Source organism: Struthio camelus, chromosome Z, assembly GCF_040807025.1.
Source record: "Struthio camelus isolate bStrCam1 chromosome Z, bStrCam1.hap1, whole genome shotgun sequence".
NCBI lineage: Eukaryota > Metazoa > Chordata > Aves > Struthioniformes > Struthionidae > Struthio > Struthio camelus.
In genome coordinates, this window is record NC_090982.1 from 62,371,190 (window position 1) to 62,397,951 (window position 26,762).

General features: G+C 38.5%; 1 protein-coding gene across 12 annotated transcripts in view; it reads left to right on the top strand.

The window, feature by feature from the left end:
• Positions 1-26,762, top strand: part of LOC104152944 (ras GTPase-activating-like protein IQGAP2) — a 132,533-nt gene that overhangs the window by 99,672 nt on the left and 6,099 nt on the right. For all 12 annotated transcript variants that reach the window (XM_068927677.1, XM_068927684.1, XM_068927676.1 and 9 more), the window contains 19 exons: positions 400-490; positions 3,533-3,694; positions 4,975-5,117; positions 6,159-6,329; positions 7,911-7,994; positions 8,693-8,764; positions 9,015-9,084; positions 9,407-9,615; positions 10,128-10,277; positions 11,044-11,207; positions 11,895-12,119; positions 12,734-12,874; positions 13,216-13,300; positions 15,667-15,899; positions 18,043-18,175; positions 20,854-20,956; positions 21,928-22,069; positions 25,150-25,237; positions 26,265-26,477. In XM_068927677.1, the coding sequence (XP_068783778.1) occupies positions 400-490; positions 3,533-3,694; positions 4,975-5,117; positions 6,159-6,329; positions 7,911-7,994; positions 8,693-8,764; positions 9,015-9,084; positions 9,407-9,615; positions 10,128-10,277; positions 11,044-11,207; positions 11,895-12,119; positions 12,734-12,874; positions 13,216-13,300; positions 15,667-15,899; positions 18,043-18,175; positions 20,854-20,956; positions 21,928-22,069; positions 25,150-25,237; positions 26,265-26,477 (2,679 nt within the window). The remainder of the gene's footprint in view (positions 1-399; positions 491-3,532; positions 3,695-4,974; positions 5,118-6,158; positions 6,330-7,910; positions 7,995-8,692; positions 8,765-9,014; positions 9,085-9,406; positions 9,616-10,127; positions 10,278-11,043; positions 11,208-11,894; positions 12,120-12,733; positions 12,875-13,215; positions 13,301-15,666; positions 15,900-18,042; positions 18,176-20,853; positions 20,957-21,927; positions 22,070-25,149; positions 25,238-26,264; positions 26,478-26,762) is intronic.

Consider the following 26,762-nt stretch of genomic DNA (forward strand, 5'->3'; position numbering starts at 1 on the left):
CACTCTGCTGTTTGCTACTATCATGGCACTGTCTGGTAATACATGATTTTACTTAATGCTCCAATTACTTTGCTGATATATTATGGAAATGGGAAATATTGCTTCCAGCTCTGCTCAAAACTTTCATTTATCTTTGGTGGGATGGTGTCTTCTGCAAATAAAAGCTTTGAGAACTTTGTATTTGAACATGCATTTATACAGTCAGTAAATGTAATATGAACTAGAGCTTTGTCTTATTGCTGCTTTCAAGTGGTCAAATTATTTTTCCTGCCTGAGGGCAGTCTGTGCATCAGAGCTCTGTCAGTATATTCAGACAGATTTTTTTTTGTAATTCTTTTAGTTCTTTTATACTTAATTCTTATAGTTCTTTGGTAAAGCGTTTCTCTATCCTTTTTCCAGGAATCCCAGGATGAATCAGCAGTTCTGTGGCTGGATGAAATACAAAAAGGGATCAGTGATGCCAATAGGAATATAAAAGAAGCGGCAATCTGTAAGCATTAACCTACTACATTGCCCTTGTTGTTCTTAGACTTCAAAAACTGCAGAATTTGTTATCTCTTTTTTCCCCTTCAAGGATATGTGCAAGACCTTTAAATACACTGGAGGAAATAAATGTGTGCTCTTTGTGTACTGAAATTGAGGTAACTTAACTCCCAAGGATGGTGCTAGTTTTATCTAAAGTGGTAATCCCTAAGGTTTGGCTAATAGTTTAGTAGCTTCTCTTATATAGATTAATGATATGACCCAAGATTTTTAGTGTGAGTGCACTTTCAGAGCTGGTGAAACACTGACTGTTTCTATATTTCTCCGCTGATATGAAAACAGAGAAGAAAATGGAGAAGGAAGGCATAACATAGTTTAAGAGTTTATTGTGCTTATATAAGACTAAAATCTTGATGTGTGCTATTAGAGCAAATTCTTAGATGGTTATGACTTTGCTCAGTCTTATTTCATCATAATGCCTTTTATTAATTGCTAGTAAATAAAAAATTAAGAATGTGTTCTTAACTTAACCAGTATAAAAAGTACTGCCTTCTATTAAGAATTTTAACTAAATATAGTAATTTTAGGAAAAAAGATGTACAAAGTAATGTAACTCTGAGTAACAACTGAAGTAAAAATAAGAGTAATGGGGTGTGTGGGGCATGCTGGAAAGCCTGGTAGAGTCTCCAAGTGGTTGTGTCTGGAGCCAGCACCGATGAGCTGAGGTGTTTAGCTTGGGATTCAGTATTCGTTCATCTGTGCTGGAGCTGGCTTTGAGGGGGAATCTGCCCAAATGAGTCAAAGACACCTTCTTTAGCACACTGAGAGCTTGTGAATACAATTGCTGAACTCTATGCATTCTTGCAATGCTGCATTCAGCCTTTATTAATACAGTGCTGTAGTTTGTTTACTTATAGCCAGTCTCCGCTCAGAAGTCTGTTTTGAATGGTGTGGGTAGAATAAAAGAAACATGGATAGCTATTCCAAAACTTAATCCTCTATTTGTGCTACAGAAACATTGAATTTAATGTTGCTCTTATGCTAGAATTGATTTGCAGTCTTAATTTAACTAGTTAGATATACTGAAGACACTTGCAGTATTTTCCTAGGTCGCACAACAGTGAAAAGCATCTGCCTTGTATTTTCTAAGCTGGGGTCAGATGCACATAGCTGTCTAAACTGAGCTGGTATACCTGGGAATACTGATACCTTCTTCTGTGGGCAAAAATACCTTCCAGTCAATGGCAGCCAGAGGTATGAGGAAACATCTGAGCACAAAGAAGGGAAGGAAATCCATAACTTGTAAAAGGATGTGACTTAAAGCTAAAAAGTGACTGGAAAACATGCTAGATTGTGGCCTCTGGTGTAAGAGTGCCATGAATGTCACAGAAATGGCTTGGAGAAAGTAGCAGAGCATTATCCGTGTAGCAATACCACGTGATGTTGCAAAAGATAGGCCTTTGCTCCATTAACTAGTCAGTTGTTAGAGTAAAATTGTTTCTCCGTATAGTCTGTGTCATCCTGTTTGTAGTAAACACATAGCTTTTCATAATAAAGTATGATCAACAGAAGTATTTTAACAAGTCACTAATAAAAAATAATCTTGCTAATCTCCTGTACTCTCGCATGGGTTGAAACAAACCCATGCCAGCACAGCGCCATCCATGTTCTTCAGATGTGCTCTAAGATTTTGCATCTAAAAATAGAGATTTAAAATTTCCCCCCAACACAGAGCCTGATGCTTCCTACAGCAAACATATCCTGCTTCAGGAAGTTAACATGCTGTGCTCACACCGTCTAAACCTAGAAAACTCAACATGATCATAACTTGTAAATGAACTTTTATTTTGACCTGTTCAGCTCAGAGAAGCTGTTTTTTGAATTCTGCCCCCGCTCCACCAAGAGACTTGCATACAGAAGTGAAGAATGGCTAACACTTTTTTCTTCTGGTCAGAGCAAAGTGTATTTCTGAGACCGCTGCAGTGATGGCAATAGCAGTAAGACAAGAGAAGGAAGGTACTTTGACAACTGTGCTGGAACAGTCTTTGATCCCTTCCAAAAGGAATTTTTCTGCCTTATATAGGTCAGCAGCATAAAAGAGCAAAGCAAAATATGAAATATTACATGTATTAAAATTTAAAAAGGCCTTTAGACAAACTGTCTTCCCAGTCAACAAAGGATTCTGCCTCTTATATGCTCATTTAGGGAGCAGTGCTCAGAAACTGCTGGTGCACACTGGGTGCACTTCCTGATTCTTTGGTGGTTGCAGTGCAATTTGCATCATGTTACTCCATGTCTTGAATCAGTGCAGGCCATTCTGCTCTTTATCCAAGTGGAGAATAAAATGAGATTAGCCAAATATTAGCGGTATGTGTGACACCCTTCAAGAAGAGATACCAATACAGAGCTTCCGTTCTGCATGAGAAGGCTGTCTGTCAAAGCAGAATTTCCATCCTGAGAGAGTGCATGTTATGGGAAAGAGTTGATCTTTGGCCCTGTTGAGAGCTCAGGCTTATCACACCGGACAGCTGTGATTTTGTATATCTTAGCTGTTTGAAGGGGGGATGGGTGTGGAAGAGTCCTTCACAGTGTTGATCTGATGCTGAGATTCAAACTGCTGCAGGAGCAGAATTGGTGTATTTATGGTCTACAGCTCTCCTGCAGCTGGGGATGGATCAGCTTCGTTTAGCTCATAATCTTACAGGGGGTCACGTGGTTCTTTAGAGCAGAAGTGGCATTTTCAACACATATCACTGCAAAGGAATGATTTCCGTTGCATTTGGGTGCCTGCCATCCTCAGCCCTCATCCATTGGTGTCACCTGGTGGGTTGGTTGATAGGGGAGCCGCTATGCCCACAGGCCTTTCTTGACCACACTGTGGCTGCATCCCAGCCTGCGTGGAGCGCACCCTTTCTATCCTATGAGCTTGCTTTTTTCCTAAAGTACTTGTCCTTACAAGCATGCAGTAGATTGCAGAGGGGTGAAGCGCTGTGAATGGTTGTGTATGCCGTAAAAACAACTGATTTTCTATGTCATTGTTTTACCCTAGTGGCTCTTGGGACATCGATGATTAACACGAGCTTGGAGAGGGGTGATTCGCAGCCAATCCTGATGATACTGCAGTCTAAGTTTGGACTGCGAGTCATCCCAGAGTGTGCTGAAACCTACTTCAAGACCCTTTCTGAAGCCAAGAAGCTAAAAACTAAAGAAGGTAAAAACTTTCCTCAGTAGGAAAGTTCCACGTTTCCATATCACTGAAGCATCTGGAAGGCTAGCACAAAAGGCTTACCTAAAGTCCATGTAAATTATGGGACAGGGTTGCTGTTTTTGTAGTCTTTTATTTGAGAAATATATTACTGGCCCAAGTTCTTTTTATGTAGTGCTGAATTGCTGCATCCAGAGCACAGTGCAGGCTAGGAAATGGGTCTTAGTTATTTCTGCAGTCTAGATAGGGTCGGATTAGCTTGCGAGTGAAGTTGGGGCAACTTTTCTGTGACTTAGTAGACTAGTCCATGCTCTCAGAAAACCACACTGCTCTCTGGTTTTCCATCTCTGCTAGCAGGAGCAGGGAAGGCTTAAACAGTGCACTTCAGCCTTATGGGCATCTGCTGAGGGTCAGGCCAGGCTCTGCTGAAGCGTCCATGCCCCATTTCGGATCCCTGTGCAATGCTGGAGCAGTATGCATCAGCAGTGGCTGGGGCCAGACTCTGCCCACAGCACAGATGACGGGATGTTTTGGCATGTTAGAATTGTAAGCTGATCATAGCTAACACAGCCAAAATTAGCTATCAGTCTGTAAAATATGAGCTACTGTCAATGTAGCACATTTTCTTAGAGCAGATGTGCATGTTTCATCCTGTAATGTGAGTTTTCAGAAGGCGTCTTGCACAACTGACCTTATCAGCTTTACCTTGGAGCCTTTTGTCCATGAGGAAATGATGCTTTTCCTGCCCTTCAGGATACTAGCCTTGTTTACCAAAGCTGATGGCACCAAACAAGGCAATGACCTGGCTATAGGAAATCTTCTGTGTGAACTGCATCAATAAGGCCTAGAGTCAGGCAGAAAGAAAAGCAAAAAGAAAAAAAAATAGTGTTGTGGTTTGATTTGTTTTGTGTGAGTGTTTTTTGGGTTTTTTTGGTTACAAACTCTCTGTTCCACTTATGGGAGTGATGATGGGAGATGTGTGGCATAAACTGTTTCAGCAATAAGCACCAACTTGGCATGTTCTGCTTTTAAGAAACTGGTAGTGCCTCTGTGCTCACCTTCTTAGCTGTTCTGTTCTAGAAGAATGATGCTGATCCACATAACAGGACATTTTCAGAATATCCTGTTATTACAAACTGGCCCAAGATGTGTGGTGACTTGGCATATGAAATAGATAGCCAGCGCTGTAACAAATGTTGAGCTGGGGGATGGATAGGGAGAGTTGTAACTTTTCAGGATAACAGAACTCCAAAATGTGCGCTAACAACAGTATACATTGCTTTTAGATTCTAATGAAAGTCCATGGATTAAATTTGTAATGAAAGATATGTATGATTACTATTACAATGTGGAAACTGAGGAAGGTACCTGTGTCGCCCCTGAAGGAGTTGTACCAAAAACAACTTGGTTAACTGGTCAAGAAATCCAGGTAGGTTGCTGAGATGTCTGCTGCGATTGCATACAAAAGCAGCCTAACATTGGATGGGTAGTAAGATGTGGCAATGTCAAGGCAATAAGAGGCTGTACTGGGTGAAACCAGAGATCCTTTTAACTCAGTATTTCTTTTTTCTCTAACAATGTAGCGGCATCTTAAAAAGCATAAGGAAAAGGGGATAGTGATAGCACATCCTTCTGCCTTATGTCTAACAATGATTTAGGGACTTCCTAAGTGGAGGTTGCAGCTAGAGCATCATTTTTAATGGCCATCAGTAGAGACACCTATGGAAGAAAGTCAAATTACTATTTTTATCTTTGCATATTTTTGGTCTTTGAACTGTCCTATGACAAGTGTCCTAACATACTTGGGGGCAGAGGGGATGGTACTTTTCTGTGTTTAAATCTAATCACCCGTCAGCATGCTTATATCTCCAAATATAATAGGATGAGTCTGGTACTTCATGCCCCTTACTGCGGAGGCTTTTTATGAGCATGAAAAATGACTTTCAACAAAGATCACACAAGCTTCTGTGCAAACTGGTGTTTATACTTATGCAGCCCCTCTAGTCTGTGGGTTTACTCTGCTGCACAGAAAAACCTCAAGGCACGATGTAGGTTCTTCAGTACTGCTGCTGTCAAAGTTTCAAAAGTATACAAATAGTGCTTCTATGTACAGAGCTCCTAGACTCAGTTCTAGATTGCTATGTTTCTAGATTTCTAGCTTCTACAAAAGCTTGGGAGCATTAGGAAAGTAGAATTCTTGACCCTGAGGTATTTTAAAAAAAAAAAAAAAACACAAAAATAGCATATCTAGCTGGTTAATTGAAAGGAGCTCAGTTACCCTTTATATAAAATTCAGTGGTAACAAAGTAGCTCTTCATTCTTATTGATTAAAATCTACGGATAAATTGGGCTTGCGTATGATAGACAGCTGTACAGATGGAGAGAATGCAAGCCAAATTCCAGAATGATTTTGGCTTGACTTTTTTTTCATAACTTCTTTTAAATGACTTTTTCCATGATCTCTTAACAGAGCATTGTTGGGCAAGTAACAGCAGATTACAATCGAGAGCAGCTGTGGCTTGCTAACGAAAATCTGATTGTTCAACTGCAAGCCCAAGCAAGGGGATTCTTAGTCAGAAAAAATTACGAGGCAAGAAAAGCATACCTCCAAACCCAGGAACCATCTGCTGTCAAAATACAGGTATTGTACTAGAACAAGAAGGTCCCCTTGCTTGGGATAAAGGGTAACATGTGACAGATTGTGACTAAGTAGTGCTGGCATGAATCTCAGCTAGGTGTGCTGCCATGTCCTCATTAGCAGCAGTTCAGACATTTGCATCCGCAAATATGTCCTTGTCTTCACTAGGGTGAGCATTTAAATAGCAAATCTCTAGTTTTAAAAGAGCAGTAGATCACATGCACCTGCAATCTAAGTTACTTCAGTCAGAGAAGCTCAGAAACGCATAGCCCTGGCCCTACTCTGAGGCGCTCTGGTTTAGTGTGATATGCCTAATTATACGCAGTGCAAGATGGGAAGATATTCATTGCTTATTGATGCAAAAATTCTTTGGCAAAGCATAATTTAGGAAATACATTCCTTTCCAGACGATACCCAATTAGAAGCTGTGCTTGCCTCTGCCTCATGAAGCAGTCGTAACTGGGCAGGGAGCGGCAGCGTTCTTGGTGTTCTCTGGCTCCAGCAGTATTGCTTGGACGTGTTCAGCTTGCTGTACTCCAAAAGGAGTATAGAGAAAACTTTATGCTGAACGTGAACACTGCCAAATGCACACACTACTGATTTTAAATAGATAAATAACCGCCTCTTGTTAGAAGCGATTTATTCAGCTCTTAAACACAACAACAACAAAACCCAGAATTCAAATGCTAAAGAAGGAAGTACAAAACAATGGACAACTAATTTTTATTTTTGATATTTACATATCTTAACCATTCATGGTAATATATGCTCTTACTATTAGAGCTTGTTTGTTGGACTGAGTTTTGATTTTTCTGCATGGTGTCGAGGCTTAGTAAAGGACTGTTCCATTTTGAGGAATTCAGTGTCTATGGTCAGGTCCAACAGTATCTGGAGAGCTTTTTGTAAACAAAGTTCTTATCTGATTGTTTCCCATGGGCATTAAAATAGAAATGGCTTGTGAAAAGCCAGCAAATGGTGGATAAGACTGGAGTCGCTAGTAGAATAGAGATGAAAGGCAAAATAAGGTAGAGGCAGAAAGCAGCTGTATTATCCTTGCTGTTGAGGTTCTTGCCAAAAGTTTGCTTTTGGGCTAGTGAAGGAAGAGCCAAGTGAGGGTATCAATTAGGAGGTTACATCCTGAGTGACCCTGGTAGGCTGATAATCTTAGGCCAGAGACTAGGGGAAGGAGGCTTGGACTGGGCAAGACTGGTGGGGGGCAGCTCTAGGATGTAATGGGGAAGAGGAGACTGAGTGTGCCTGTGTGTGTGGTACAGCCGGTGACTGGATTGATAAACGTTTTGGGTGTACTGATGACAAAAGACAGTAAGGATGACCTCAGGGGACAGGCGGAAATGGCATAAAGTTTTGTGCTGAGGGTGGTCAAAATTCACATGGAAGGTATGTGGGCACCTTAAAAATAGAAAGGGACAGCCCTCCTTACTCATGATTTAACTATCTTTTTATCAAAATGGCGATTTTTCTGTATAAGATAAACAGTGTTAGTGATTTTAGTGTATGTATGTAGACTTGAATAAATACTAGTCTATTATTAGTAATAATAGTCTCCTGCCTTTTATAAAATAGGCTTTCTGGAAAGGATATAAACAAAGGAAAAGCTATATTGACAGGTTAAAGCTGCTTCAAGGCAATGTTGCTGCTATTGTCAAGGTAAGATTCTATCTCTATTTAAGAGCTTGAGTATATTCATGAATTGTTGTGTCTTCCACAGCCTGGGAGTCTGAAACTGTAACAGTAAAAATTGAATAGACTTTTGTTTCAGGAACTTGCGTTATGTTGAGAGCTCCTAAGTTGGCAGCTTCGGTAAACTAATTCTTGAATGGTAAATGTTTGACTTCTAATGTGCTTAGAGCTTGAATGGCTCATAATAGACTTCCTTACACTTGCCTTCCGGTAACACTTCATTAGATAATATTGGAGCTGACAGAGTAGTGTCATTTCATTAAAAACTGCCAAATATATCTGTCCAGAAAGTGCTAAATTTTCTATGGGATATGAATAGGATACTATATCATGAGTAGATCACAGCTAGGGTATTCATTGCTTCTTTCTGAGGGAGATTGGTGTACAAATGAGAGCTGAGACATGAAGGCAGCGTTACCTTTGGCAAGTCTTTTCTGTGCGCCACTAGAGACTGTAGTAGTAGAGACTTAAATTCAACCTGTGATTTCAGTCAAAGCTTCCATCTGCTCACTGAACTATAGGACCCCAATAGTATGGTCATCTGTCCCCAGATATGACAGCACAGCATGCCTGCAGCAGGGCGCTGCCAGAAGGTAGTTTAACATCCACCACGCTTTCCCACCTCACTTTGTGCAGCGTCTATTAAGTTTTTATTTAACTTTCAGATTCAGTCATGGGTCAGAATGTGGCTAACAAAGAGAGCTTATAGGAAACGTCTGCAATATTTCAAAGATCATGTAAGTACTTTTCCTCCTCCATTTTCAGCATTAAAATGACTGCAAGTGCACTGGAATCTCAGGAACTGAGTGCACAGCTTCTGCAGGATGTTTCTGAGCAGAAATTTATCCCAGCTGCAGGCCGTTGTGTGTTTTTTTCTTTAGTGACACTAGTCTTTATCTAGATACCTATATTCATCATCTTACACAAAGCATGAATTGTAGTTTAGAGGTTTCTTGATTCTTTCTGCCTAATCTTGGTCCCTTCCAGAATGAAGAAATTGTGAAGATACAAGCGTTTCTCAGAGCAAATAAAGCTAGGGAGGACTACAGAACACTGAGTAAGTGGTAATAGTTAAACATTGTATGTCTGAGGAGATGTATGTTACTGTGCTCAGTTGTTTTTAAAACTTTCATGCAGGATTTCTGAGTTTCCTGTTCCTCTTCAAAAGCAGCTGCAAGCATTTGTAAACAAAATGTTTTACATCTACAACTATTTTACAAAGCTGTACTTCTACAGGATGACAAAAATATTCACCTTTGCCCTAAATGGCATAAACTTCTCTAGAGTTCAGAGTTTTTCTGTAATGACCCCTGTTCCCTGACTGTTTTATGCGTGTTCAATGTTATGTCAATTAACAAGCCTATTTCCTTTGACTACAGTTGGTGCTGAAAATCCACCCTTGACTGTCTTGCGCAAATTTGCCTACCTCTTGGACCAAAGTGATTTAGACTTTCAGGAAGAACTAGAAGTAACAAGGTTAAGGGAAGAAGTGGTTACAAAAATTCGATCCAATCAACAGCTGGAGAAAGACTTGAACTTAATGGATATAAAGATTGGACTGCTGGTGAAAAACAGAATCACTCTCCAGGTCAGCAGACTCTGTTCAGGCACCCTTGGTAGCATGCACTGAACAGTTCAAGCAACTGTGTTCAAGCAATGCAGGATTAGTTAAAATGCGCCTGAAAAATGAAGCACTTTATTTGTCTTAAGTTATCCAGTTATCTGAATATGGCTTGCATTAGAGGTTACAAGTTGTTCCAAGTGGTATGTCAGATTACTACTGAATGTCGCTCTTTATTTTGCTACTCATAAGCAATAGTAACTGCTTGTTAGATTTTAAGCATCTTTTCTGTGGTGGAGTGGAAAAGACTTTAAATCATATTTGCAAGCTTGTTCAATGTAACTAAATAATGAATGAGTCTGTACATGAGACTGGGTTACCTAGACAGTCACCAGTTAATGAATAGAGTAAAATACACAGAATTGCTAATAAAGGACCTTGTAGGAATATGACATCTGAAATGGTTGGAAAATGTCAGTTTTCCACCTTGTCTTTTTTGTGAATATGTAATCTAATATCTTTGGTCATTGTGTCTGCAGGATGTGGTACTGCACAGTAAGAAACTTAACAAAAAGAGCAAAAGTCAGCTGGAAGAGATGGTTATGGTTGACAAACAGGGTATCAAAGGTTTGAGTAAGGAGAGAAGAAAAAAACTGGAGGCTTATCAACATTTGTTCTACCTTTTACAGGTAAGTTTTAATGTAGAAGTTAAAAACCACAAATTGCTAAAGACAAACTAAAAATATATCATTTGTTCTGTTTTAGTTGCTTGTAGTGGTGATCATGAAAAGATCTCCAAAGGACTATAGTATGTAGACCACAGTAAACACCACCATCTTCTAATATTACTGTAACTGAAAAAAATCCTTGTTGTCTTTAAACTGTGCAAGAAATAGCTATTTTATTCTTGGGAATAACTTCAGTCCGTGTTGAAGCCAAAGAAAGGTTTTCCGTGTATCTTTTATCCCACATAAATTACTGTCACCTTCGCTCTGCACTGTATGTGGGCAAAGGGAAGTGGTCTGCTATGCAGCTAACAGCATATAATGCATCTTTTTTTTTTATCTTTTTATTAATTTCAACTCACCTAAGCTATTTTAGAAGAATTTTAGATCTTACCAGGACAGATGCCTTCTAAAGGTTAAGTATACACATAGTATGCAATGTCTTTTTGGTAGATGCTGTCTTCACTTAGTGCTGGATACACAGAGCTAATGCACAAAGTACTGTATTTGGAGACAGCCAATAAAATCCTTACCTATGCCATTTGCATAGTGCAGTATTCAATGTTTCTTATGCATTCATATTTGGGGAAAAAATAAAGCTGGTGTAAACAAGTATGTATATGAGAATCAATGTAAATGCTTTTACAGTTGATTCAAATAAAGTGCTGCCCCCAAAGTGTGGGTAGTTCATCTCAGGAAACAGAATTTGAGTCATTTGTTTGTTTTGTAGACTAATCCCACATATCTGGCGAAGCTGATTTTCCAGATGCCTCAAAACAAATCAACCAAATTTATGGATACAGTCATCTTCACTCTATACAACTATGCCTCCAATCAGCGAGAAGAATATCTGCTTCTCAAACTCTTTAAAACTGCTCTAGAAGAGGAGATAAAGTAAGTATATTTACTGGAAGACTTTAACTTGTCTCACAGATAGGTCAATGAATTCTTTATACCTTAAAGAATTTGATTAATTTTGTAGTTTTTATAAAATTAAATACATAATTTTGCCACTGAAATTTGATTTCAGGATGGTGACATTTATTTCTAATTCAAGCTCTTTTAGATTCAGAGAAATCTTTCTTCAGTGGAGCAATCTTTTTGTATGATAGATCACTGGAAAGTAATTACTTACTACGGGCTTCTTTGCTTTTCTGCTCAAGTATGAAAGGTTGGATGAAGTCCGTTTTGTTTTCTTTGTGTAAATGTGTGTTCTGTAAGTGGAAAGTTGGTGGTTTATCCTGAAAAAATAAACACTTGGTATGCACTTAACAGGTATCTGCTGATCAGATGTCTGGGCCTGAATCGGGTATAGATTAGCTGCCACTCCCTATATACCACATTCCAGGCACCTTATTTTAACTCTAACTTTTTTAACTTCAACTCAGAAAGTAACTTGTATAATCTTGTCTTATATGAAAGTCTAATAAAAAGGCTATATAAACGTGCTTCAGCATGTAAAAAGCCAGTTAGGATACTGAAAGCATACTTTCAAAAGTGTGGTTTTGAAAAATATATGTAGAAAACATGGATAGCTTCATGCATAAGTTAGATCTGAGAATTGTTCTGCTTTTGATACAGCTCTAAGGTAGACCAGATACAGGATATTGTCACTGGAAACCCGACTGTCATCAAGATGGTCGTCAGCTTCAATCGAGGTGCTCGTGGGCAGAACACACTGCGCCAGCTTCTGGCCCCAGTGGTGAAGGACATCATGGATGACAAGTCTCTCATAATCAACACTAGTCCTGTGGATGTGTACAAGGCGTGGGTAAACCAGTTAGAAATGCAGACTGGTGAGGCCAGGTGAGTTGAGGAAGTTGGATATATTATACTCCCTCTTAAATACTTGAGGGATCCCTCAGTTCAGCTCCTTTTCTGACAAATTTCACTCATGTCTGTCCCATGTGTCCAACCATTTCCCTCATCTCCCCACAACACAATGAGATCTTGGAGGGGGCAGGGAAGGCTGCTTGAAATACTATAATCTGTTCCAAACAGAAGGATCGCTTTGCTGGCCATGAACTTTGAGTCATTTACGTCATAGACTTAGTGTAGTAAGCTATGCCATGGAAGAATTTGCAGCCTTATGCCCAGGGTTTGTAACAGCATCTGTTAGTAGCGTCCTGCTCTTTTGAGGAGCTACACTGGGATGCAGAGATCCATGCTTAGGACTTTTAAAAACTCTCTTTGAAAAGAGAAGGGGGAGAGGGGAGAAGGGGAAGGCACATGATAGCGTGTTGCCCCCTGTTCCAAAAAAGGAACCTAATGGATCTGATAATTTTGTTATTTAACCAAATCAGCTGTATTTGCCTTGTCGAATGTGATTTTTCTGTTCAGTGATTACCTTACAAAGCCAAACAAATTGTATTTTAGTCTCATATATGTTTAGGCTGATTTAATGTCTCTTTGCTTTGCAGCAAATTGCCATATGATGTAACCACAGAACAAGCATTAACACATACAGAAGTAGTCAATAAATTGGAATCGTCGATTCAGAGTTTGCGAGCAGTAACTGACAAAGTGCTCACATCCATATTCTCATCTCTCAATACGATGCCGTAAGTGCTGAGTTAGGACTCTCCAGGCTGCAGTTTGTGAGCACACTGAAGCTTTATGCAAAGTTCAGTGGCGACCCTCTCAGATTACATGGCTTGTGATATGTGCCTCTTCAATGCCTTCCCCAGCAGAGGGAGAGGTTTCTCCATATCACAGAACCCTCCTCTGCTTTAGCCTAGTGAATGTCTACCTATATGTGAAACTTCTTGTAATTTCCATTATCATCTCATTTTGTGTTTTAAGTGGCTGAGGAAAGAACCAGTATCTTGGCTGACTAGAATGATTTGTTTGTGTTTCATCTAAGTCTTTCCATTGTTTTCCTTTTCATCTGTTCTACATGTAGTTATGGAATGAGATATATAGCCAAAGTTCTGAAGAGCTCGCTCCATGAGAAATTCCCAGATGCAACAGAAGATGAACTATTAAAGGTAGACTTCTGAGGGCAAACTGCCAGCAGCTTGTTCTTTTTATGCCAGAAAGGATTTTTATTGACACTTAAGTGTTCTAAGGACCTGAAAACATCTGCATTCATTGAAGAAATTCCGTGTTTCCTGGGTTGCAGGGGGGTGGTGGGCAGGGGAAGCGGGGAAAAGGGAACCCTGCCACGATGCAGCTTTTGTAATCTGGGTGCTCGACAATTCCTGCAAAAGATGGTGCTCCAACTGTGTTGGGCACAATCAGATCTGTAATAGTTCTTGAAGGGTTGGAGTTTACCTGAATCATCTTGTTTTTTGATTTTGTTCTCCTGTCCTTTCTTCCTAGCAGTCTTTTCATGAAGAAAACTGGTCTTAACTCTCTTACCTGAAATTAAGTTAGGATAATAAAAATATATGTATTGGAAAGATAATTGAATTGATACTATAATTTAAAAACCAGGAGGAAAGGGTTCCAAGAACAAATTGCAAGTACAATCTTCCATTGCACCTAAGATGCCTGTAAAAATTGTGAGAATGACATTTTTACAGACTGAAAAGTAAATTGTGTTGAGTGATAAGTATGCTACCAGCACAGTGCCAGTCTCTAACTTGTCATAGCTACTGTGCTTCGAGTAGCTCCATGAGCTTTCTGTCCCACTGAGACACTCACACCTCATGCAATTTGAAACTATTTGCATTTTAATAAAGATGGTTTTATGGATGTTTATAGAAATGGTTCTAAAATTACAAGGTATTCATTTCAATTAAACTTTCTGTTATCCTTCAAAAAGATGCTGTTTGGTGTTAAATTTTCCCTGGAGCCAATTTAGAAGACTTCAGACTCCTCACCTGAAAAATTGATTCTGCTTTTGTGTTTAAATGATGCATCAAACTCCTTGCAAGCAGCGTTTATGAAGTTCTTCTGTCCGTCGCTCTAGCAATGCAGACTAAAGTATTGCTCACCTTATGAAATAAATCAATAACAAATTGATTCAGCGTAAGGCACCCAGTAAAAGCCCTTAGGTCTGTACGTTGGAGGTTCTGCAGGTGACCGCGCAAGCTGAGGCTAATGACAGAAAGAAAAGCCCTGCCTGTTGACGGGACCAGGAGTAACGTGAAACAGTTGTCTGCAATGTACTGGTTACTGTAACACCACTGTAGAAACTCCTGTTTCTGATAAGGTGTTACCTAGCCTTTTAGGGCTGTGTGAAGTGCTCTCTAGAAACAACGGTAACCTTACCAGTGAATACAGTAGATGCTGGCACAGATTTTTAGCACTTCAGAGAACAAGCCTCTGGAGCTGAACCTAGCAAAATTTTAAAAAGTTGTGTGTTTACATTGATAAATTAAACTCAAAGCCTTCAGTAGCTGCTCTAAACCTCAGTAGGACCAAACTGAAACCTGATGGTAGAAATTCCCTAACTAATGTTCATAGGGTTGCTCTAAAAGGCACAACTTCCAGGCCCAAAGAAGGGCAATAAATGCTGTATCATTGACAATGGCTGTACTTCCCATTACAAAGTTTGGAATTTGTACAATTTTTTGTCCTCCTGTGGAGAAGCAATCCCAGGGAAAAAAAATAAAGAACTGAGCCAGGGCCCAACAGGTATATAGGACTACCCTCTTTGAGGAGTTGTTAGGATAAAGGTTTGATTCCACTCCTATGGATATGTGTGTTTAATACATGAATAAACTTGAGCTTTTGTGCTAAATAAATGTTATCAGGATATCTGTCAGACTGCATGGATGTTGGGAAAATTTGTCATGAAATGGACATCTAATTTTCTCATCCATAACAGTGCACTAAAAATTTTTAAGAGCCATCCTAAACTTAATATTTTATTCAGAAATTTTATTATTCTAAAGTTCAAAAATAGCAACCTCTAGAAATAGTCTTCAGTCTGGCATTTGTTGGAATATTTGTTGGAATACAAAGTAGAATATTCCCAAAGATGGATGTCTGGAATATAGATCTGATGGTCAAAATCAGATCTTTTTTTTTTTTAAAGTAATCTAATTTGAATTGAGGAGTTCTAAACATTCTAGACTTATTAAAAAGTAATTGTTTAATGTTTTGGCAAGATCTTGTTTAAGACAGTGATTGGTTTTGGGATGGGAGAATGTGTTTAATCCAATGTTTGTCTTTTTATTATTGTTTTCATGATGTGGTGCCATTACTATGCTTGAATCTTTTTATGCAAGACCACAGACTTTTTCAGCTAGCTGCATAGATAACACTTATGTTTTAGGAGTGTTTGCCCACAGTTTTCTACCACCAATTCCTGTGTCTAATTCAGAAGTAGAAGTGTTTGATCATGTTTTGTAAAATGTAGTTGGCATACGCAAAGGGAAGTTCTCTTAAAATGTTTTTCTTTTAGATTGTTGGAAACCTCCTGTATTATCGCTACATGAACCCTGCCATTGTTGCTCCTGATGGCTTTGACATAATTGATATGACAGCTGGGGGCCAGATACATCCTGACCAGAGGAGGAATCTAGGTTGTGTCGCAAAAGTCCTTCAGCACGCTGCTTCTAACAAACTCTTTGAAGGGGAGAGTGAGCATCTTTCGTCTATGAACGCTTACCTCTCTCAGACATACCAGAAGTTCAGGTGTGAAAAACTCTTACAAATACCTATACTCTGAGAGTCCTGTTCAGGCAGGATGAATAAGGCAGATGAACTCCTAACTTATGTGAATTCTACGAGATTTTTGGGGGAGGGGGGAAGGAAGCCTTACTACAAGTTAGAAATAGTGAGTGATCTGTCATAGAGAGTCTGCTTCAACTTCCTCAGCAGTGAGAAGTAACATGCTATATTTCACCATCAGCATTGCTTTAAGAACTGATCCATCCTGCTGATTTGGTCCAAGTAAGGCGGCTTAGCGTCCAATAGATTGTGCAAAGAAACTGGAATGATTTATTATTTAGCAGAAATAATGCGTTCTTCCGATGGCCAGAAGAGCTGAATGTTTTGTTTCAGGAAAAAATTTCTTGGAGAGGAAAAAGTTGCATTTTTTGTTTTTATTCTTTCATCTTTGTTGAGATAATCATAGGAGACGGCATGTTTTGCCAGAATGCCTCTTTGGGAATTATAGGCTCCAGATAATATAAGTTGTTTGGAATTAGTGCCCATCTTTTGGGGTGGTGGTTATCAGCTTGCAGTATTCTTCTATCTTGGGACAAATTCATAACTTCCGTCTTTAACGTCTGTCCTAAATGAAAGCAAAAGTTCATATAATGGGTTTCCTTGAGAGGCAAGGCATGAACAAAGATACATAAGCAGCAGAGTCATTCCGGATACATAAGCAGCAGAGTCATTCCGTTTGTCAAAGAACTTAAGGGCATGACATAAACCTGAAGAGCGAATAGGGCGGAGAAGCGGTGAAGTGGGCAGAATAGCAAAGTTGTTAAGGAGACAGCCTATTCTAGTTGGCTCTTGAGCACTACAATCCCACTTCCAACTAAGGTGCCTTTTTACAAAGCTGAGTCTCTGGGGGGGTCTGTACCTGAACAGAAGTGCCTCCTGGGTCAGACCAGTGGCTGCTCTCAACAGCCCTTTGTACTCTGCCAGCCACTGCCGTTGCTGTACTGGCAATGTTAAAAGCAGCCATCCCTGCCTAGACTTTTTAGTATCTGTTTATAGACTTGTGCATTAATTTGTCTAAGGCTTTTTTGAACTGTGTGATGCAGTCTGCCTCCACAAACTCCTGACGTAGCGGTTCTCAGAAATTTGTTACCTGTTGTTTAAAGTAGTACTTCTCTTACTAGTTTGAAACAAATCTCCTACTAGTTTCACTGCATGCCCACAAGTCCTGTTGTTGTGGGATGTGGTGAAAAAATTCTATGTTCAGCTTATGTAACACCACTGATTTTGTAGAACTTGATTGCATCTCTCCTGAGCCTTTTCCCCTCCAAACTGAGGGGTCCCAACTGTTTTTTAGTAACAAACATGAAGGTCCTCTGAGCCTGAAACTTGCATCTTACACAGAAGAGCACAGGCGCTGGCACAGTTCAGGAGCAGCTAAGATAAATTCTCTGATAAAAGCCCCTTGTCCCATGGGCCAGTAGTTACCAGCACAGGCAGTTTTTTGGTTGTCTGTGTGCATCCTTCAAGCTGTCAGTAACTTGGAGAGATAAGACCTTTTCTCCTTGGGAAGTGGTTCTCTGCTCTCCCCATATGTGATAGTCAAGTCGAAGTAACCCTCAAAAAGGACTTTGTATTTTTCTCTCAGGTCTTTTTATGAACAATATTACATTTTCTGATGTTTCAAACATCTCAGTTTGAGTAACGAAAGCCTACATAACGTACAGTTTGTAGTAATTCTGTGTAGATATTTCAAATTTCTTCTTAGCACATTTCGCACTGTAAAGTGTCTTGATAAAGTGAGAGGGTTTTTGAATATCCTGTAGTTTTCATAACTTCTCGAGCATCAGTCTAGACTCTTGCAGCACCAATCTAGACTCTTCTAAACATCTAAAATCTGGCAAGTTATCACTCCTTGTTGAATAAGGAGAAAAATGTTACCTTGAAAATAATATTCTATCTTTCCTGGACAACAGGTAACATTTAATTATTTGTATTGATATTGTAAATGCACTGTCTCTGAAAGGTTCTTTCAAATGTTAAGTGTAGACTATAAGAAAAATACAATGCGTGTCAAATGTTTGATTTGGGGGGGGAGAGTTTTAAACTGGCTAAATGAAGTGAGTGTACAGGGAACAATTATCCAATTGTCTTCCTCATTTTCTATCAGGAATTTTTTTCAGTCGGCATGTGATGTTCCTGAACCAGAGGAGAAATTCAATATTGATGAATACTCAGACATGGTGACCCTTACCAAACCTGTCATATACATTTCCATTGAAGAAATTATCAATACCCATTCAGTAAGTTAATGAAAACACACTTATCCATGGTTTACAATGTATACTCTGTGAAATAATTGCAAAAAATATTTTCTAAGGAAAGTTTATTTTTTCTTCCATTTCTTTGGAAAGAATTTCTTCAGTTCAATCCCTGAAATGCTATGGAATTGAGTATTAGCTTTCATTTTTTCCCTAGATGACTACTTCCATGTCCAAATGTTGCCTTTAACAACAATGAAAATATGACATCTTATGATGTGGAGGAAAAAGAAACAGATTTTTGTTCTCATGTAATGTGTGTCATTTCTAATTTTTTTCTATTTACAAATGCTTTCCTGTCTTGGTTAAGAAAGTGAGCCCAATTTGAAGAAGTTTCTTTGACTCTGGGAAGAGAGGAAAAACTCAGTACGTTTTATGACTTTGGCATTCGGTCATATGTTGTGTTGGAAGCAGATGCAAATGTCTGATTTAGAGGGACTGAACTAGTGGCATCCTGCCAGTTCTTTATTCTGTGTTTATAAAAAAAAAAAATGTATTAACTGCAGTCTATAGAGTGACTCATTAGGGTGTAACTTCGATATCTACCGCATGGTCCTTCTAAAGCTAGGATGTTAGCTGTCTCTTCGCTTTCGACCCTCCCTCCCTGCCTTGTTATGTCAGATATACTCTGGAAAATGCAGAATGCCCAACTTCCAGTACTCCAGATCACAGATTAATGTTGTTCAACTGTAAACTAGCTGCTTAGTCTAACAAAAAGCATATTTGCTAGATGGTCTTTGTGCCAATTTTTGCATTTAGGGTTTTTAAAACATAGAGGTATTCCTGCAGGTTTTCAATCAGTAATTATGTTTAAGAACCAGTCTCTTAGTCCTTTTAGTAGGCCTGTTGCATCTCTGATAATGTTCTTTGAGCCAAATGTGACAAATTATTGCTATGTTATTTTATATTAGCTGATAAAAGTCTAAAAATATGAAATAATTTAATGAAAGTAAATTGCCGAAGTAGGAGGTCAAGGAGATGGTCTTTTTTGATAACATCACTTCTAAACACTCTTGCATGGGGAATGCAAGTAATTAGGTCTAAAGTTTGTACATTGTCTGTGCAGCATGTGTAGTACCTTATCTTCCTTGTCCCATGACGCTGCTTCCACCAAAATTCCTATGGAGTCTGACCCTTCCTCTTGGAGTCCTCTTCTCCCACTACATCTTCTCTACGAATGTAAATTCAACTTTCCATTCTGTACTTACAACTTAGAAAATTTAGTTTGTGTAACGGGAGACCCATGAACATCTTGTCCTTTGTCATGTCTAGCTCAACTTAAGAAAAAGTTCTTAAACTTTCCCTCTGTCGTTGTCTCCCTTGGCACTTGCTTAATCTATTTTTTATCACACACCTCTGTGGAATGTAGTTGGAATTAAGGATCTGCTGGATTCGTCACCTTTGTTTCCTGCATCTTCCCCATGTCTTTTGTCCTTATCCCAAGTAATTTACACTCTGTGAACGTACTTTTCATTCTGTGCTTGTATAGCATTAAGCATGGTGGAGTCTTAATCAGTATAAGTAGTGCTTCTCAGCAATTCTTATAATATATTCAGTATTGTGTACAGTATAGAGTATCTGCTTCCCAAAAGACTTGGGGAAAATAGTTTAAAACAAATTACTAGTTATGGACCTGTAATGCTCAGTTCTGTCTTGTAAGTAGGTTTGAAATGCTAAGTATGCCTTTGTTTTCTGGGCGTGAGCTTTTTTAGTTGTTAGTGCGTTTCTGCACTGAATATAGCTTTGTAGTGTTTAAAATCCTGGAATTTTATAAAATTTTTACCTACAGTGCATGCTTTGCTGTAGTTAAACTTCAGTGAAGTTTGATGCTTTGTCTTTCCTTCAGGCTTCCGGGTAAGGAATATTCCCACAATGGGGAATGGGCTGTTGTATCTAGCAGCCTCTAATATTGCAGGCTGTATACAGCTCTGCATGAGGTCATTTTTTCTCGCTAATAATGAGAAGATGTTTACAAGGCAGTATTACTGCCCCATTTGTGGCCTTTATTAACTTGGCTTACCAGTCTTTTCGTGGCTTCAAAAAAAAAGTGTTGGGAACATGCCCAGCTTACATTATTGTGAGCATGCTCACAAATCTCCTGAAACTTCTGTTAGAAATGGTGGAGCAGCAGGTGCTGCATAGCTAGTTTCTCACCTTCAAATGAAGACAGTCATTTGTGAAAAGTATCACAATGCTACAGTTCAGAAAAGCTACTGGAATGGATATATAGAAAAAGCAGACATCATCTATGCACCACTGACCCTGTCTTCATTCCTTTGTCTGCCTAGTTCTGGATGCAGCATTACGGTGCTGTGCTTTGGTTCATAGCTCTTACTCTGCAATACTTTGTTAGTCCTGAAGGCCAGTCTTTAAACTACCTTCTGCTTGGCTGCGATATTCGGTGTTCCACGGGAAAGGCAGCAGGCTGCCTTGCAGCAGGAACAATTCTACACCTCTGGTCTAGAACCAAGCACATGGGGGTTTTTTGGGTTTTTTTGTTCGTTTGTTTTTTGCCTTTTTTCTTTTTTTCTTTTTCTTTCTCTCCTTCTCCTTGGGTGCTCCATAATGTTTGTTCAGCATTTAGTCTCCAGATTTATTTACAAATATAAAGAATTTGGGTATGTTTTTCAGATGATGACTTCATTTACATTTGTTTATAGCTACTATTAGAACACCAGGATGCCATTGCCACTGAGCCTAATGACCTGCTGAATGAGTTGCTGGAAGGGCTAGGACCTGTTCCTGATGTAGAGTCTTTCCTTGGTATGTTGTCCTTCAGTATCTTTACGGTTAACTTCACCCCAGGGCATAGTCAAATGGGGACTGGATTTAAATACTGCAAGATACACTCGTGTTAATAGCTTCTTCATTCACTATGGAATTCTTCTCTGAAGTCTTTGTTGCATCTTTTTCATAGTTGAACCTTCTAAAGATGCAAATCATTGCAGAGTTGTTCAAATAATGTGATAGCAATGTTTGACAGCATCTTTGAGAGATGTGAACAGTTTCTAATTGCATCATTCACTCTGGAGATTAATGACATGATAGAAATTCAAATACTGTTTCTAGCAGAAAAATCTAGTCGTGCTCAACAATTGCAAACAGAAAAACTAGCAATCTTTTTAATAACCTGACCTTGAGTTCTGTTACAGCGTTGGGTAGAAACTTACAAAAAGAACACTGAGAAGTTTTAAAATAGCAGTTTAAATTGAAACTTAATTATCCATATGAGAGAGATTTTTTAAAAAACTATTAGAAAGTTATAAGAGGTAAATGTATCTATTTACTTTGCCTTGATTGTACTAGGATGGAAATTGTGATTTCCTGGCTTAGAAGGACATCATGCATATTACTAGGGTCCAAGTGAATAGCCTGTTACCATAGCTACTGCTCTTTCATTTTTCATTATTACCACATTAGGACTAAAGATGTTAAATTGCTTGTATTTTTTTCTTTTGAAAAAACATGAATCTCTTGCAGATCAGTACCTTGAAAATAAAGAATTGGTGGCATTTCCAAAATATTCTAACTGGTCAGATGGCTTATACTTTTGACTGCTCAATGTCCAGTAGAATGAATGCTCCTAAATGGTAGGAATGGATGGGCTATTTAATAAACTTAAAACAATTTCTGATGACCTACAAAAAGTGATTTCTCTAGGTTATTGTTGTTTCATGCACTGACTCCTGGGGAAGATACCAGACTGGAGTAAAAGACATGTTTCCTCTTTACAGGGGAAGGAGCTGTTGATCCCAATGACCCCAACAGGGAAAGCACACTGAACCAGCTTGCAAAAACAGAGATTTCCCTGTCTCTAACCAGCAAATATGAGTTACGAGAAGGTGAAGATCAGGATCTCAAAAGCCTGATGATAAAGTACGTTTCCCTCAAAAACCTACGTTCTTGCACTGGTTTTGTCCAAAATAAGTTGTTTCTACTTTGTATCCCAGTCTAGGTGCATTTTTGAGGCCATGAGTACACTCAGTTTCCAAAGACCAGTGAGTGTTCAGTCCTACTCAAACTTGTGAAAAAGTCAGAAAAACTGTCAGTTCTTCCAGTATGATTATCTTCTTGCAAACTTACTGCCATTTTTTGTTTTGGACTGTTACTGGATCATTCTTTAACCTGCTATGTGCTCTTCCTTCAACTTATAAAAGCATTCTGTTTTAAAACCTCACTGCGTTGGAAAAGTCGAGGTGAAATTCTGTCTGCCCTTGAAAGGGGTGGACAGTATCAAACTGTCTTCTCTCCCTCAAATGAAAACATTTCCCTGACCTACTGCCATCAAGCATTTGAACAGGATGTGACTGTCACTTCAGCGTGAATAATACATGCCTATGCAGGGAAAGCAAATAACATTTATTTCATTCTTTTTGGTCAACAGATTAAGAAAGGAGTAACAGGATAAACTATAGGCTAATTTATTGTCCAAAATCTTTTAATAAAATTATTTATTATCAAATTAATGGCAGCTCCCTTTAGAAGTTCTTTACAATTATCCCGAAAAAGGATCACTAAGATTCTGGTGCTATTTGAACAAGGAAGCTCTCCTGTATTACTTCACTTATTCTTACTTCACAAGTGTGAAAGCTAGAAGTTCACTTTAAGGTAAATTAACATATAAGTATTTTACACCATTGCAGGCCCTGGGAGTGTAGAGACAGGCTTGAATTCAACTTTAATTTGGTAGTAATTTTTTTCTAATTCAAAATTCAATACAATGAACTGATTAGGTAATATGTAAAGTTTTGCCTCTGAAGGAAGTTCTTAATTGTGGCTGCAGTGAACAGTGCAATTTGTATAACTCTTAGTCATAAATGACTGTTTGAAGTTTGGGGGGGGAAAATTAACTTTAAATATAAGAAAACTTAATATTTAGCCTAAAAGGAAAAGTGGGGTGTTTTTTCACACTGTTATGCACACTTGATATAAGTCAAACTTTTTTTTTTGAGCTTACCTTATCAAACATAACATGAAATATCAAGTAAAGTGATTGCAATGACAATGCCAAATTGAGGCTGAATTATGTCATTTGGGGTTCAGGAGATCTAAAGTTGTTCCCATATGTTTTTGTAATAAGAATATGTCTACTGCTGTCCCTTTAAATTATAAAGAACTTTTGCTTCCTGTCCCTTTTTCCTCTGTGTAGGAGAAGAATGTTCGCCCTTAATGGAATCCCTAAAAATATGCAAAATCAAGGCTGAAAGGAAATGTCTCTAATCCTTTACACTGTGTTGAAATAGGCTGAAATAATAACATAAGTATTAAAAGATTTTAACTTCTCTATTGCATAAAATGTATTAAATTTTCTAAAAATTTGATAAAGATTACTTGAAAGTAATCTGACACTAGAATAATTATTAACAAAATGTGTTAAACTGCAGCAACCGAAGAAGTTAAAATAACTTACCATTACCTTTTATGCAAGAGTTGTAAATGCAGGTACTGTAGCACATAGCTTTCCTACCTTAATTGCATAGAAGTCTTTCTGCAACTGTGAAATGTTACGCATCTGAATGATATTCATGTGTTATAGCTGATTCACAGCATGTTCCCTGTTTCTCTACAAGTGGCGCACCTCTCCTATAGAAATATCAAAGAGTTTATTTTCAAATGATGTTGTTAATTAAGACTTCTGTGATGAACCCTAAAATTTGCAGGTACCGCTCTCCAACAGAGTGTACGCAAGGTGCCTGGTACGTGTGGTTTGAATGCATAGGTGCCACGTGCCAAGTGATACATCGAAGGGGGGGAGTTTAGCCCCAAGTGTTTTGCACCCTGTCTGGGAAACAACAAAGCTGAGTTTTGGGGGGAGCGGGATTTACAGCAATCCCTTGGAAGCTGTTCCATGTGTCAAAACTGCTCAGTGCAGTCACCAGAAGCTCTGGATGAGCAAACTAGTTTCCAGGAGATATAGCATGTTATCTTCTAACACAGAAGTGGCACTGCTTCAGTTCTGTGTATGCTGTCAGAGTGATTCCTACAGTTTAGCTCTTTCTATGAAAGCCTGAATCAAACTCAAATACCCTTAACAGAATGTTTTTTGACAGTTGCCTGTGGATGAGCAAAACTTTTGTTCCATCTCATCGTGTTTTTGTGAGAACTTCTAGTCTTGAAAACAAGCTAAAAACCTTTACATAGGTAAACTATCATTTGAAACTAAATCATGAGGTTTTATCACAGTCTTAATTGTACTTAAATATTTTCCTCAGAAACCTAAGTTGCATCTTTCTTCAGCTTTCTGTTAAACTTTTCAGAACAAGGGGTCACAAATCAAATGAGCTGTATCTCATTTGTAATAGTGTCTTCTAAATTAACAGAAGTCTGTAACAGGATGTTCTTGGAAGAATAGTAGATGAATAGGCAGCAGGAATGAGATAAACTTACCAAAAAAGAACTGGTTTTACATATCGGGCTGTAACAGCTTGCCTTTTTTTCAATGAGGAAATGCTCCCTCTCTGTTGCTACTAAAGAAACATCTGCCCCTGGCGTGTGTGTAAATACGCTGGGTCAGTTGTATACTGCTTCAGAAGCTCAGTAGTTTTGAGTGCACTTCCATTTATTCGATGAATATGACCCTTAAAGTAACTGTGCATAGCTCTGTCTTTGGAAAGATGGCTAGTCCTAGCTGCTGCTTTGTCACAGAATCGTAATAAAATCCACGTGTAGGTTGCTGTTTGAATGTTACTATGTTAACGGTAACTGTTTTCCTATGTTAACTGGGTAACTTTTCAAAAATAAAAAGGGGAAGAGTATGTACATGTTTCTATCTTCATGTCTCTGTAGAAGCCAGTTATCCAATATAATCTATGGAAGCTCTGAAAAATAAAATGCTAGGAAATATAAACATTACCAAGTATCCATAATATGCTTGGTAGTTTTGCTGTTGAAGAAATGAAATGCACAGCCGATCCAGTGACAACTGTTTTGTAATACTCACGTATTTCCTTAAAAAGGACCAAAAGACTCATTGTGGATGTGATACGAACACAGCCAGGGGATACGCTCTTAGAAATCTTAGAAACACCAGCAACTGCGCAACAGGTAAGCGCTACACTATGTCTGAATAGAGAAGAAAATACTATTTTACTTTAGCTGAGTATTTGAAAGCCTTGATAGATTTCCAGCAGATTTCTCCATCATTATAAAATCTATCACTATATAATATTAAAATCATTGTTACTATTTTTAAAACTACTTAGCTCTAGATCCATCAAAACATGAGACTTGCACGTTTTTCAACATATAATTGGTAATGCAGTTCTGAGAAAAAAAATTCTTAAAGAAAAGTCTTTGTCAACTAATTTCAGAGACAGAAAGCATACTATTTATAATAGCTGTTTTAATTCAATGCTATTACTAAAACTTTGCTGTGTTTAGCTCATATAGCCTGTTCCTAATTAAATGTCAAGTGTTTTTTTCTGCAAAAACCTAGAATAACAAATTTTGCAAATTCTTTATATTGTTTGTAAAGAGGGTCATTGCTTTCCTATGTTATAATATGACCAAAATCCTAAGGTGAATTTTTTGCTAGATTTTTTTTCTCATGCATTTCAGTATCTTGACTCAAGTTCCCTGTCACTTAGCTTATTTGCTTAAGCAATATAAGCAAACATCTACTTGAGGGACTGCCACTTTCCTTAGTATGGGAATGGAGTGGGAACAGCTCCTAGTCAATGACTTCCCTTTTAGATATTAACACACAGAGCTACATCTCAGTAATGTGCACGCTTACAGTTACCGCGGCCTGTGCATGCGTATGTAGGGGTCACATTGAGATCTGGACAGTATTCCCACTACTAACAGAAGTCATTAAGTCTTCTGGCTGATTTCAGGCCAGTTTGGATTATTTCAGTGCAGGTCTAAATGTTGTAAGTAATTAGTTACTTATGGTATGTCAAAAGGCGTTGTAAAGAGAGTGCTTTTAAACTACATGATATGAGGAGATAAATAAAGGCAAACCTTTATTCTTGGTTATCTCCTCTGAGAATCCAGTATATCTGGATACAGTTACTGTGAGCTGGAAAATAATTTCAGTTTTGGCTTTTTAAAATTTTTATTTTTAACCCAGGAATCTGAGCACTTGAAAATTGTAGAAAAACGTGCCATCTTAGATTCCAAAACTCCAGAGAAAATGAAGCGCAGTCAGTCTATTTTTGAAGATGGGCAGCTACCAATAGAACAAAAGAAAAGGAAAATTCAGAGAAATCTCCGGACATTGGAACAAGCGGGATTAGTGTCTTCAGCAACCAAGTACCAAGAAATTATCAATGAAATTGCTAAGGTAAATGGAACATACTCCTTGTATATGATTGTTTTTTTGGGAATCTAGCCTAAATCTCTTCTAGCTAAAGATGTACAGAAAACATTTTTCTACAGAACACTATGCTAAATCATTATTATCCAAATAAAAATCAAATCTTAGAGTTTGCCGATGAAATAAGTGAAAGGCACTTTAATGCATAACTTCCCAACCATCGCACTCAACCTGAGCTCTAGCTTGGCAGTTACTAGTTCTGAACTAGTCTGAGCTCAAGTTCCCTTTTCAATAGGCCTCACACCAGAAGCT